Raw genomic sequence first — 13,972 nt, 5'->3', positions numbered from 1 at the left:
TGTCTGGGATACATGCAACTATGTACATTATGTATAAACATGACGTTTATGCTTATTTTGTCCAAATGTTCTCTTACCCAATGGTTTATTGAAGACCAATTCCTATTACTGAGTATAGTAGGCTACTTTATAAAAAATATTATTGAAGATGATGATCTACTCTGTACTTCTGCATTGGATTGAGGAGTAGAGAGGGGTGTGCAGTGAGTTTGCACAATCTGCACAATACTCTTTTAGTTGATTTAGCTCATCCTAAATGCCGGATCAGTAGAGAGAGCAAAGAAATTGTACCAAAAGTGTAATCGCTGCCCCCCCCGGGGATCAAAATCGAATGTACCTTTTCTTTGCTGGGCGCGTCCTTACGTAGCTGCGTCACTCCGCTTTCTTCTTTCCCGGTGCGTGCACGGCTTCTGCGATCAACTCACAGAAATCATGGTAAGCGAACCTCTTTGTTCCGTTTATAAAACATTGTATTTGACGAAATGATTGTAACCGTTAACTACGCTGAGTAAAAGCAACGTGATCGTAAACTTGCAGTATCTTGCATGAATATGGGTTTTGTTAATTTCTTTAATTCTGACGGATGAAACATTGACAGTGGGGAAGCACATGGGCCCTGGACGCAGCAAACTAGCTAGCATGTTAAGTTAGCCGGTTAGCTAGTAGCGTCATGTGGTAATTTTATGTGGATGGCATTAAGTGATCAACAGAAAACCAATCCTGGTATTAGTCGATGTAGAAACAATTAATTTTCACCTTAAACTGGATAAGCTTTGAATGAACGTAGCAGTAGAAACGACGTTTTATATTTTTTAAACAAACTGGCAACTTGCTATGGGGTGGAGGTAACTAACTAAGCTACATTGTCTCACGTCTGTATCCCTGGAGTTGTAGTTAGTTAGCTAGTTGTTGGGCTTGGCCATCTAACATTAGTATGACGCACCAGATTTCAAAGTTTTCATGTTCTTGCACAATGACACAACAATGAAGGCTACATGGCTAGCTATACCGTTTGTCAAAATGCAGTTAGCTTGGGCCATAAAGCTTCTAGTGCTTTCTTAGGAGAAGTGGGTGGAGTCAGTAACTGGTCCTTGTTACAGCCTTAGCCCAATGCTACAGCCTTAGCCCAATGCTACAGCCTTAGCCCAATGTTACAGCCTTAGCCCAATGTTACAGCCTTAGCCCAATGTTACAGCCTTAGCCCAATGCTACAGCCTTAGCCCAATGCTACAGTCTTAGCCCAATGCTACAGCCTTAGCCCAATGCTACAGCCTTAGCCCAATGCTACCAACCGTCTGTTGTTCATCCATCCAAGTGCATCTATGACCGTGTATGGTCGGCGATGTACATTCTTGACTTTGATAATAAGGCACTTGTTATATTGCTCTTGATACATATGTAAGCACGAGTCTAGACATTTCAATGTATAATTTCACAAAACCTGTCACATTATGTCAGCAGCCCTTGGCTTCTTACACATGTTCTACATCTTGACACTACCATGATTATGGATATTTCTGTGACCTATAATGAATTGTCCTAGATATTGTCAAATCAAAAAAAAAAATTTTTTACACAAGCATTCACCAGTTTGCCTTGCGTGGGGTATGACTACGCCAAGATTGCGTTGTCTGAAATCTTTAACCTGTCTCGCAGGCGTCCCTATCCATGGCCCCAGTGAACATCTTCAGGCAAGGAGCTGACGAGGAGAAAGCTGAGACCGCCCGTCTGGTGAGCTGAGTGCTCTGTGATGTTTACTTTATGTTATGTTAGTATATTATACTACATTAATTGTTGCTATTCTACTGTACCATTCATTTATAACAATGTTTTGTAATGTTGTCACGATACCAACATTTTACTTATGATACGATACCAGGCCAAGTATCGCGATACAACGGGGACAAAATGTCAGTGGCCTAGTGTCCTCCCTTCCCTCCTACGCTTGTTCCCATATTCTAAACATTCATTATGCACATGTGCTACACAAAAAAACATGTCACTGATATTCACACCTCTACTCAGTACGTCACGTAGAATTTAACTTCACACTGTATAATAGAATACTGCATAGAATGGCTAATTTGCTCATATTTGCAAAGGCCTACCTGTGATTTAGTTGGAGGAATGGGACGAAGGAATATACATGCATCATGATCTGCAGGTCATTGTGGCAGTAAGGGGACAGCACTGCATCATGATCTGTAGGTCATTGTGGCAGTAAGGGGACAACACTGCATCATGATCTGCAGGTCATTGTGGCAGTAAGGGGACAACACTGCATCATGATCTGTAGGTCATTGTGGCAGTAAGGGGACAACACTGCATCATGATCTGCAGGTCATTGTGGCAGTAAGGGGACAACACTGCATCATGATCTGTAGGTCATTGTGGCAGTAAGGGGACAACACTGCATCATGATCTGCAGGTCATTGTGGCAGTAAGGGGACAACACTGCATCATGATCTGCAGGCCATTGTGGCAGTAAGGGGACAACACTGCATCATGATCTGCAGGTCATTGTGGCAGTAAGGGGACAACACTGCATCATGATCTGCAGGTCATTGTGGCAGTAAGGGGACAACACTGCATCATGATCTGCAGGCCATTGTGGCAGTAAGGGGACAACACTGCATCATGGTCTGCAGGTCATTGTGGCAGTAAGGGGACAACACTGCATCATGATCTGCAGGTCATTGTGGCAGTAAGGGGACAACACTGCATCATGATCTGCAGGTCATTGTGGCAGTAAGGGGACAACACTGCATCATGATCTGCATGCATATAAGGAGATAGCCAATGTCTTGGAAGGTAATGCTATGCATGTGAACAGAAGGATTACTCTGACATTGATAAAATAAGGAAGTCCATGTTTCAAGAAATCATGAAATGTGCGGCATTTTTGTGTAACATTCATATCAGTCACTTTAACCCTTTCATCTAGAGCACATACTGTGGGATACACTATTGACAGTGTCTTTTTAAAAATGAATTAACTTGGTAAATACTAGGTAATAATTTGTACTAAAAATAAATACTCGTAAGTAGTGGTAGATGGAAGGCAATAGACAATTGAGTCGGTTATGTACCGACTCACATAACTGAATTACAGTTTTAGGACCGAGGTAGTTATTTCATTTAAAAAATGCACTTTGACAGAAGTGTTAACAGGACAGTATATTTCCACATTAATGACCAGCTTTTTAGCAACTATCCAAAACCCTATTTGAGTCCCTCCTCGAGACCATAGTAGTTGTTATCATAGAGAAGCTGCATGACGTCCCCATCCTCTAACTGGAATTATAAACTGGGTGGGTTGAGCCCTGAATGCTGATTTTTCTGAAAGCCGGGTATGACCCCAAAAATATATTTTTGCTGTTCTAATTACGTTGGTAACCAGTTTATAATAGCATTAAGGCACCTCTGGGGTTTTTTGGTATATGGCCAATATACTACAGCTAATTGCTGTATCCAGGCACTCCGTGTTGCGTCGTGCTTAAGAGCAGCCCTTAGCTGTGGGATGTTGGCCATATACCACACCTCCTCGGGCCTTATTGCTTAAATATGCCATATCAGTGGGACCACTGTATGTCACATGCACTATAGAGGGTAAGCTTCACTGAAGAGGGATACACAAAATGAGATGATAATAGGGGAGTCATGAGCAATACTTTGCAAGACAGTACATTACATTTATCACAAAGAGTGGTTATTATCGTGCCTAAGTGAACTAAAGTAAATGCTAAACATAAGATTCAGTTATATCAGCAATCGCTTGTGTATCCGGTTAATTGCAGTGGAATGTAAATGGCGTTATCTGTGAATGTCGACGCTTTTAGCCTCTATCAAAGCAGATTGAGTCCAAATGCATGCCGGCACTGCTTGCACTACCATGCCCACCACTTTGCTTGAAGACCAAGCACTCGTGTTATATTGCTCTTTGTTTGCGAAGGATATTTTCATTTTATTCAAGGAGAAGGAATATGAAAGGATTTTAAACATTATTTTCACTTGGGTTAAATAGCTGTTATTCTTCGAGGAAATGTATTTAAAATAAAATTTGTAGGCTTGAAATTATATTTTTAGGGCATGTCGAGTTGTACAAGCATGCAGATCTCACGTCTTTTTTTTCTTAGATTGTAAGTTAAAATCTAATTTGAATATAATGTAATATCACGTCTGGCACTAAGCAAACAAATGCCATGACTCTTTGAGAGTACAATGCACATTTGAAAATATCATCATGTGAGAAGGGTATGTGCAGCCAGACACACCTTGGCTTATCATAGACCTACTGTCCAGTTAGCAGGTTGTTAGCTAGCTGGGTAACATGACTGAACAACGTTGTTTGTTAATCAAACCAATAACTAGTGACCCGGGTTTAGTTTAAAATGGCCCGTGACATGGTTTGTGAAATGATATCAAATCTGCACTTAACGTGCAGAAAGATGAAAAGGTAGCTCTGGTAATATGGGTCTCTTTTTGTTTTTGTTTTTGTTGGGTCGTTTGAGTTGGAGACTAGCAGTTTTCTTTGCTGTAAAGCTGTAAGCATGCCTGTCACGGAGCTGTGCTCTATTTGTACTCTCTGGCACTGAGTCTGCGTGACAGCAAACTTGCAGAGCCTACTCAGACTGGCCTGTACTTCATGAAATGATATACAATGTATCAACTTTGCTTGCTCTGCACACTGATCCACTGTATCAATATAACAACGAAAGACTCATTAGGGACTGCATCCCTGCTCGCCATCGCGGCTAAATTATATTTTAAGTACTGATGGAGGAATGGATGCGTAGGAAGAGCTGACGGAGAGAAGCAGGTGAGTGATGGCTGGAAGGGGATGCAGTTGGCTGATTACAGCTCCCACGCCTGATGTGTGCGTGAAAGTGAACTGGACATTGTTGGACCGGCACATACAAGAGACTAGCGGCTGCTGCTTAAAAAATTCAACTGACTTTATTGACATTTCATAACAGGCGGCAGCTGTAGGGTGGAAAAATGTTGTATCATATGAAACATATTCTAAAAATGTTGGTATCGTAAGTATGATGTTTTGGTACCGTGGTACCTAATATACCATGCAACACTAATGTTTTGTGTTTCCTCCAGTCCTCCTTCATCGGTGCCATCGCCATTGGAGATCTGGTGAAGAGTACCTTGGGACCAAAAGGAATGGTATGTGTCAACGGCAGACTTGCTGAGTGATATCAATTAATGATTAAAACCAAAGTCCCATTTACGAGCAATTATAAAAACGCTAGAAAAATCAGGCCCTAAATGCGTAGCACGACTTGATAAACTCAACTAGACCAAATGCATGGCTAAAACTCACATTGACTGTCCACCTTGCAGGACAAGATCCTTATCGGAGGTGGCAGGGAGGGAACTGTCACAGTCACCAATGATGGGGCCACCATCCTCAAAGCCATCGGAGTGGACAACCCCGCTGCCAAAGTGTTGGTTGGTGAGTGTTATGTTAGTCTCCCGAGTGGCGCAGTGGTCTAAGGTCTAATCCTGCTTCGAATCCAAGCTCTGTCGTAGCCGGCCGTGAACAGGAGACCCATGGGGCGGCGCACAATTGGTCCAGGGTAGGGGAGGGAATGGCCGGCAGGGATGTAGCTCAATTGGTAGAGCATGGCGTTTGCAACGCCAGGGTTGTGGGTTCGTTTCCCACGGGGGGCCAGTATGAAAAAATAATAATGTATGCACTCACTTAACTGTAAGTCGCTCTGGATAAGAGCGTCTGCTAAATGACAAACTTTTTTTTTTTTTTTTTTTTTTTTTTTTTTTTATAAATGTGTTCACCAGTTTAACTATGTAGTTGGTTGGTGAGTGTTGATGTTCACCAGTTTAACTATGTAGTTGGTTGGTGAGTGTTGATGTTCACCAGTTTAACTATGTAGTTGGTTGGTGAGTGATGTTCACCAGTTTAACTATGTAGTTGGTTGGTGAGTGTTGATGTTCACCAGTTTAACTATGTAGTTGGTTGGTGAGTGTTGATGTTCACCAGTTTAACTATGTAGTGGGTTGGTGAGTGTTGATGTTCACCAGTTTAACTATGTAGTTGGTTGGTGAGTGTTGATGTTCACCAGTTTAACTATGTAGTGGGTTGGTGAGTGTTGATGTTCACCAGTTTAACTATGTAGTTGGTTGGTGAGTGTTGATGTTCACCAGTTTAACTATGTAGTTGGTTGGTGAGTGTTGATGTTCACCAGTTTAACTATGTAGTTGGTTGGTGAGTGTTGATGTTCACCAGTTTAACTATGTAGTTGGTTGGTGAGTGTTGATGTTCACCAGTTTAACTATGTAGTGGGTTGGTGAGTGTTGATGTTCACCAGTTTAACTATGTAGTTGGTTGGTGAGTGTTGATGTTCACCAGTTTAACTATGTAGTTGGTTGGTGAGTGTTGATGTTCACCAGTTTAACTATGTAGTTGGTTGGTGAGTGTTGATGTTCACCAGTTTAACTATGTAGTGGGTTGGTGAGTGTTGATGTTCACCAGTTTAACTATGTAGTTGGTTGGTGAGTGTTGATGTTCACCAGTTTAACTATGTAGTTGGTTGGTGAGTGTTGATGTTCACCAGTTTAACTATGTAGTTGGTTGGTGAGTGTTGATGTTCACCAGTTTAACTATGTAGTTGGTTGGTGAGTGTTGATGTTCACCAGTTTAACTATGTAGTGGGTTGGTGGGTGTTGATGTTCACCAGTTTAACTATGTAGTTGGTTGGTGAGTGTTGATGTTCACCAGTTTAACTATGTAGTTGGTTGGTGAGTGTTGATGTTCACCAGTTTAACTATGTAGTTGGTTGGTGAGTGTTGATGTTCACCAGTTTAACTATGTAGTTGGTTGGTGAGTGTTGATGTTCACCAGTTTAACTATGTAGTTGGTTGGTGAGTGTTGATGTTCACCAGTTTAACTATGTAGTTGTAGAGAAATACAGGAAAGGCCTGCACATGGTATAATGCTGCTCCCCAAGGCAGTGCTATGCTGTCTTTCTGGACACTGTTGTTGTCCTTTAGTCCTCCTGTCTTCCAGACATGTCCAAGACCCTCTCTGATCCTTTAGTCCTCCTGTCTTCCAGACATGTCCAAGACCCTCTCTGATCCTTTAGTCCTCCTGTCTTCCAGACATGTCCAAGACCCTCTCTGATCCTTTAGTCCTCCTGTCTTCCAGCCATGTCCAAGACCCTCTCTGATCCTTTAGTCCTCCTGTCTTCCAGACATGTCCAAGACCCTCTCTGATCCTTTAGTCCTCCTCTGATCCTTTAGTCCTCCTGTCTTCCAGACATGTCCAAGACCCCCTCTGATCCTTTAGTCCTCCTGTCTTCCAGCCATGTCCAAGACCCTCTCTGATCCTTTAGTCCTCCTGTCTTCCAGCCATGTCCAAGACCCTCTCTGATCCTTTAGTCCTCCTGTCTTCCAGACATGTCCAAGGCCCTCTCTGATCCTTTAGTCCTCCTGTCTTCCAGCCATGTCCAGGACCCTCTCTGATCCTTTAGTCCTCCTGTCTTCCAGCCATGTCCAGGACCCTCTCTGATCCTTTAGTCCTCCTGTCTTCCAGCCATGTCCAGGACCCTCTCTGATCCTTTAGTCCTCCTGTCTTCCAGACATGTCCAAGGCCCTCTCTGATCCTTTAGTCCTCCTGTCTTCCAGCCATGTCCAAGACCCCCTCTGATCCTTTAGTCCTCCTGTCTTCCAGCCATGTCCAGGACCCTCTCTGATCCTTTAGTCCTCCTGTCTTCCAGACATGTCCAGGACCCTCTCTGATCCTTTAGTCCTCCTGTCTTCCAGACATGTCCAAGACCCTCTCTGATCCTTTAGTCCTCCTGTCTTCCAGACATGTCCAAGACCCTCTCTGATCCTTTAGTCCTCCTGTCTTCCAGCCATGTCCAAGGCCCTCTCTGATCCTTTAGTCCTCCTGTCTTCCAGACATGTCCAAGACCCTCTCTGATCCTTTAGTCCTCCTGTCTTCCAGACATGTCCAAGACCCAGGATGATGAGGTTGGAGACGGCACAACCTCTGTCACAGTACTGGCTGCTGAGCTGCTCAGGGTAAGAGTGGATGATTACTTAACCACTTTAGCACATCTAGCTAATACTGTATTTCACATAGCTATCTACTTGTGAAGTGATTTAACTCTTCGAAGTAAAACCTTTATCACCACCAGCTAAAGTGCATTGTTTTGGTAACTATTCCTTTAGCTATCAATGCTCTAATAAGAAATGCTTGTTTCCCGTTTGCAAAACGTTTTTCTACGGTGTACCCAAATGAATACAACCCTGGTGTCTGTCTTTTAGGAAGCTGAGCTCCTCATCGCCAAGAAGATCCACCCCCAGATCATCATCTCTGGCTGGAGGAAGGCAACCCAGGCAGCCCGGGAGGCCCTGAAGGAGGCTGCTGTGGACCATGGGTAGGCCTACACTGATGAAGCATTTCTAGAATATAATGGCAGGTTTAACTACGAGGTAACTAGCACAGAACTGAACTCAGCTAATGTCATGAGATGTTCTGAGTTTTTAATAAACTCTTACATAGAAGCGTGATTACCCATCCAAAGCCATAAAGAAAGACTTTACACATCACATTGCTAAGCCGTGAAAATGACCATCCCTCCCCCTTCTCAGTAACGACCAGGTAAAGTTCCAGGAGGACCTTCTGAACATCTCCCGCACCACCCTGTCTTCCAAGCTGTTGACTCACCACAAGGACCACTTCGCCAAGCTGGCCGTGGAGGCTGTGCTCAGGCTGAAGAGCTCAGGCAACCTGGAAGCCATCCACGTCATCAAGAAGCTGGGGGGCAGCCTCATCGACTCCTACCTGGACGAAGGTGAGACGACTGGGGGTGTGCCGATGCGTGTTCTGCCTCTGACAGAAAACGGCAGTTGGTCTCATCTGGGTGGTATTCATTAGGTACCAAACGGAAGAAAACTGACTGAAAACAGGGGAGGGATTACCTGAAGTTGACCAATAAGAAACAGTTTTTTCCCCCCCCACGTTGCAAAACCTTTGCTACGGTGTGACCTAATGAATACGTCCAGAGAGCTCTAGTCTGACCCGGTGCTCTTGGAGGATTGAGAAGGTATAGCAGCTTCATACTGTGCTGTTATAACTGGTTAATAACCTCCTAAATTAAAATCGGGCAGATGCAACAACTGGCTATATGAGACGGTCATTACAGCTAATGTTGCGTTTGTGCACAAAACTAGTGTACCGTATAAACAAACCACACTTGGTTAGAGGACAGATTCTTCAAACATCTACTCTGTGTTGTGTCTAATGTAGCTTCATGTGTTTCTTTGTAGGATTTCTGCTGGACAAGAAGATTGGTGTGAATCAGCCCAAGAGGCTAGAGAACGTTAACATTCTCATCTCCAACACTGGCATGGACACAGATAAGATCAAGGTCAGTCTTGTTATATGCTTTTCTCTTGGGGTTACAGACGGTCAATTCAGGATCCATTCAGGAAGTAAACTGAAACTCCCATTTCCAATTTTTTCTCTTTTAAAAAGCAACAAGGAACATTTTGAATTTCGCCTTTTACAGAATCAGAATTAAATCCGTCCCCCTGATACTCTCACCTCCTTATTAGCCTCTAAGAAGTGTCGTGGAAACGTATGAAAATTCCCGTCCCGTTTCTAACCAACCGGCTGTGTGATCCGCTGTCAGATCTTTGGCTCCAGAGTGCGTGTGGACTCCACGGCCAAGGTGGCGGAGATCGAGGCGGCTGAGAAAGAGAAGATGAAGGAGAAGGTGGAGCGGATCCTCAAGCACGGAATCAACTGCTTCATCAACAGGTGCAAATCACATTTTATTTGTCACCTGCGCGCGTTTAGCAGATGTTATAGCGGGTGTAGCGAAATGCTTGTGCTTCTAGCTCCGACAGGGCTGTAATATCTAACAATTTCACAACATGTACCCAATACACACAAATCTAGGTAAGGAATGGGATTTAAGAATATATACATATATGGACAAGCAATGACCGAGCGGCATGGACTAAGATACAGTAGAATAGAATACAGTAGAGAATACACACTTAATAAGTAGAAGTACACCCATTCAACAAGGTGTTTCCAGCATGCGTGGGTGAGTTGAGTCATTTAGTAACCGATAGTGATGGATCAACAGACAGCTGATCTACAACTACCCAGAGCAGCTGTTTGCGGCGGCGGGTGTCATGGCCATAGAACACGCCGACTTCTCAGGAGTGGAGCGCCTGGCGCTCGTCACCGGGGGAGAGATCACATCTACCTTCGACCACCCTGAGCTGGTGAAGTTGGGCCACTGCAAGCTGATAGAGGAGGTGATGATCGGAGAGGACACCCTCATCCACTTCTCAGGAGTGGCCATGGGTCAGTGATGATACAACATAACTGGGCTGATTTTAGAAATGATTTATAGTAGGACAATGGCTCGATGGTCAGACTTTGTCTTCATAGTGTTTTCTCTGATTGTAAGAACTGACCATGTTTCTTTTTTTCTCTTGGTTTCCCTCTCTTCCTTCCTTCCTTCCTTCCTTCCTTCCTTCCTCTCTTCCTTCCTTCCTTTCTCTTTTTTTGTTTTTCCTCTCCCAGGTGAGGCGTGTACGGTGGTGCTGCGAGGAGCCACACAGCAGATCCTGGATGAGGCTGAGAGATCTCTCCATGACGCCCTCTGTGTCCTGGCTCAGACCGTCAAGGAAACACGCACCGTCTACGGAGGAGGTGAGGGGGCTATACACACTGCCCATTTACGTGGATACCGTGGGGGGAAATAGTCCCCCTGTACTGTCTGAACCCACTGTGAGAATAACCACGCTGCTGTCCCCTCCAGGCTGCTCTGAGATGCTGATGGCTAAGGTGGTGACAGACCTGGCCCTCAGGACGCCAGGCAAAGAGGCTGTGGCCATGGAGTCCTTCGCCAAAGCTCTTAGAATGCTGCCCACCATCATCGCAGACAACGCCGGTTACGACAGTGCGGATCTGGTGGCCCAGCTGAGAGCTGCTCACCAGGAGGGGAAGACCACCATGGGTCTGAGTGAGTGCAGTCTACTATAGCTGGACTCCTAGATGTTTCAGACCTAGCTTTGGCCTGCGTCTCATTCTCCTTCCTGTTTGTGACCTGTTACTTTTTCCTCTTCCCATCATTTATTTGAACGGGGGCCAGATGAATTAAAACAGATTTGAATGCTCAAGTCAGATGCATCACACTTAGGCTTATGTCTCTGTCTGTTGTCTGTCCCTCAGATATGAACCAGGGCACCATTGGTGACATGTCAGAGATGGGGGTGACCGAGAGCTTCCAGGTGAAGAGACAGGTTCTGCTGTCTGCTGCGGAGGCTGCAGAGATGATCCTCCGTGTCGACAACATCATCAAGTCCGCTCCCAGGTGAGGACAAACATCCTGCACATATCTTTTATTGTTCCAGATATCCCACAATCCTTGCAGTAGGTACAGTCCAAATACCTGACTTAAACCTCCATTCTTGGCATGCACGCCGTCTCCCTGTTCACCTGTACTGTATGTTATGGAGGGGTGACAGGTCCAGTGTCTTCGCTGCCAGAATGTTCCCTGTCTTCTGGTTCTATCCTCAGTGGCTGGTTCATTGTGATAGGTCAAGTCTACAGCTAGCAGTCACTAGGCTGGAGAATCCTTGTTATCCCAATCTGCTTTGCAGTAGGCTGTCAAAAATACCACTTGCAAGTGCAGTTGTTCTCATTTTGTAAGTTGATCGTTCGATTACCTCTCTGAAATGGTGAGTAGGTTTTTTCATCCCTTGAAAACATTTGTCATCCTCCTTTTATTGATTCCTCCCCCTTTCCCCTTGCAGGAAGCGAGTACCAGACCACCACCCCTGTTAATACCCCCAGGAGGAAGAGGAGGGTGAGGAAGAGGAGAGCGGGGTAACAGGAGTTGCTGGTAGGGGAAGGGGAACAGAGAAGCCTGTATTTATGATACTCCTGTCCAAGGCTACGTACCGTACGTCACTTCAAAATAAAAAATCCTCATTTTTTCTGTACCGTACCTCAAAAATAAAAGCTTCAGTCTGGTTTTGGTTAGTGTAAATCTGAACGCTCCTTTAGTCCGTTGGGGTGTAATGCTGTTATGAAGCACTGCAGAGGCTAGACCGTCAACATACTTGATGGCTCATGCATATGGCAGTATGGGCATGTTTACTGATATTATAATAAAAACTCACTGAATCCATGTCTGAGGAATGTTTTATGCCTTGTGAGCCTTATTTTGAAATGTGTATTTAGAAGACTTATACATCTACTATAACATTATATTAAGAGTATTCATGTGCTATAACATATTAAGAATATTGATGTACTATAACATATTAAGAGTATAGATTATGATGTGTACTATGTTACGTCTTGGATCACTAAAAAAATACTACTTTTACATTACCGTGTAGTTTACCAATAAAATGGTCTGACGGTGATGTGGACGTACTCTGTATACATATCCCGAAATAAATAAATTCTTACAACAACAAAAAATTATAAAAGTTAGCAAGAATAGATAAGATCTTGCTACCATGGGAAGGAAAATGCCTGTCTGGAAAAAATCACCCTGATAAACTCTCGTCATATCCCAGTTTACCAATTTGCTTATGGTCTTGCCTACACGTAGCGACCGGTTAATTAAATTATATGAGCAAAAAAGATTCAATTTTATTTGGAACGGCAAGCCAGACAAAATTAAACGGGCCTATTTATATAATGAATATGAATTTGTGTTAAGGACCAATGAATTGACAGCTGTGCCATATAGATTGCAAAATAGTTGGGAAGAGATTTGATGTACCGATTCCATGGCACATGGTTATGAACTGATAAGCAAAATGACGCCGGATACAAAACTTAGAATATTTCAATTAAAATTATACATAATTCTTGCAACCAATAGAATGATACAACCATCCCAGCTCTGCAGATTTTGCTGCGAAGAGACCGAATCATTCGATCATTTGTTTTGGTACTGTCCATATGTAGCTTGTTTTTGGTCGTAGGTCCAGGAATGGCTGAATAATTGCAACATTTACCTGGAGCTAACTGCAGATGGCACTACTGGGTTAAGTCATAGACAATTGGTCAATAATATAATACTTTTAGCAAAAATGTTTCTTTAAATTTACAATCTGTAGAAACTATGAGAATAGGAAGGTTCAGAACTTTTGTGAAACAGCACAGTTAAAAATATATGGTCAATAGAAATCAAAATGGATGGGAGGGGTTGAGGGTATTTGTATTTATTATGGATCCCCCATAAGGGTAGCGAAAGGATAGGAGTAAAAACAAACAAAAGATAACTATTGTAAAATAGATTGTGTCCGTAAAATATATATATATAGTATGTAGAAGCCTAAGTGTTGTCCATTAGTTTACTCCAATTAGGGGAGGAGTGGTAGGGTTAGTGGAAAATAAAAGGAAAATATATTTGTAAAAGTTATGTACAGTTGAAGTCGGAAGTTTACATACACCTTAGCCAAATACATTTAAACTCAGTTTTTCACAACTCCTGACATTTAATCCTAGCAAAAATGCCCTGTCTTAGGTCAGTTAGGATCACCACTTTATTTTAAGAATGTGAAATGTCAGAATAATAGTAGAGAGTGATTTATTTCAGCTTTTATTTCTTTCATCACATTCCCAGTGGGTCAATTAGTATTTGGTAGCATTGCCTTTAAATTGTTTAACTTGGGTCAAACGTTTCAGGTAGCCTTCCACAAGCTTCCCACAATAAGTTGGATGAATTTTGGCCCATTTCTCCTGACAGAGCTGGTGTAACTGAGTCAGGTTTGTAGGCCTCCTTGCTCGCACATGCTTTTTCAGTTCTGCCCACACATTTTCTATAGGATTGAGGTCAGGGCTTTGTGATGGCCACTCCAATACCTTGACTTTGTTGTCCTTAAGCCATTTTGCTACAACTTTGGAAGTATGCTTGGGGTCAAGTATGCTTGGGGGGGGGGATTACTTTATCCT

The 13,972-nt window shown here is 43.4% G+C and overlaps 1 protein-coding gene across 1 annotated transcript; it reads left to right on the top strand.

Annotated features, from left to right (window-relative positions):
- Nucleotides 1-370: 370 nt before the first annotated feature.
- LOC311120116 (T-complex protein 1 subunit beta) lies at nt 371-12,188 on the top strand. Its single transcript, XM_084194733.1, has 14 exons — nt 371-435; nt 1,657-1,731; nt 5,110-5,175; nt 5,353-5,464; nt 7,976-8,052; nt 8,299-8,411; nt 8,626-8,828; nt 9,304-9,404; nt 9,669-9,796; nt 10,131-10,354; nt 10,577-10,705; nt 10,815-11,018; nt 11,228-11,369; nt 11,812-12,188. The coding sequence occupies exons 1-14, from the start codon at nt 433-435 to the stop codon at nt 11,840-11,842; spliced, it is 1,608 nt and encodes a 535-aa protein (XP_084050859.1). The 5' UTR covers nt 371-432; the 3' UTR covers nt 11,843-12,188.
- Nucleotides 12,189-13,972: the final 1,784 nt, after the last annotated feature.

The sequence above is a fragment of the Coregonus lavaretus genome (genome assembly GCF_964263955.1).
Source record: "Coregonus lavaretus genome assembly, contig: HAP1_SCAFFOLD_711, whole genome shotgun sequence".
NCBI classification, from domain to species: Eukaryota; Metazoa; Chordata; class Actinopteri; order Salmoniformes; family Salmonidae; genus Coregonus; species Coregonus lavaretus.
This window is presented reverse-complemented; position numbering and strand designations above follow the sequence as displayed.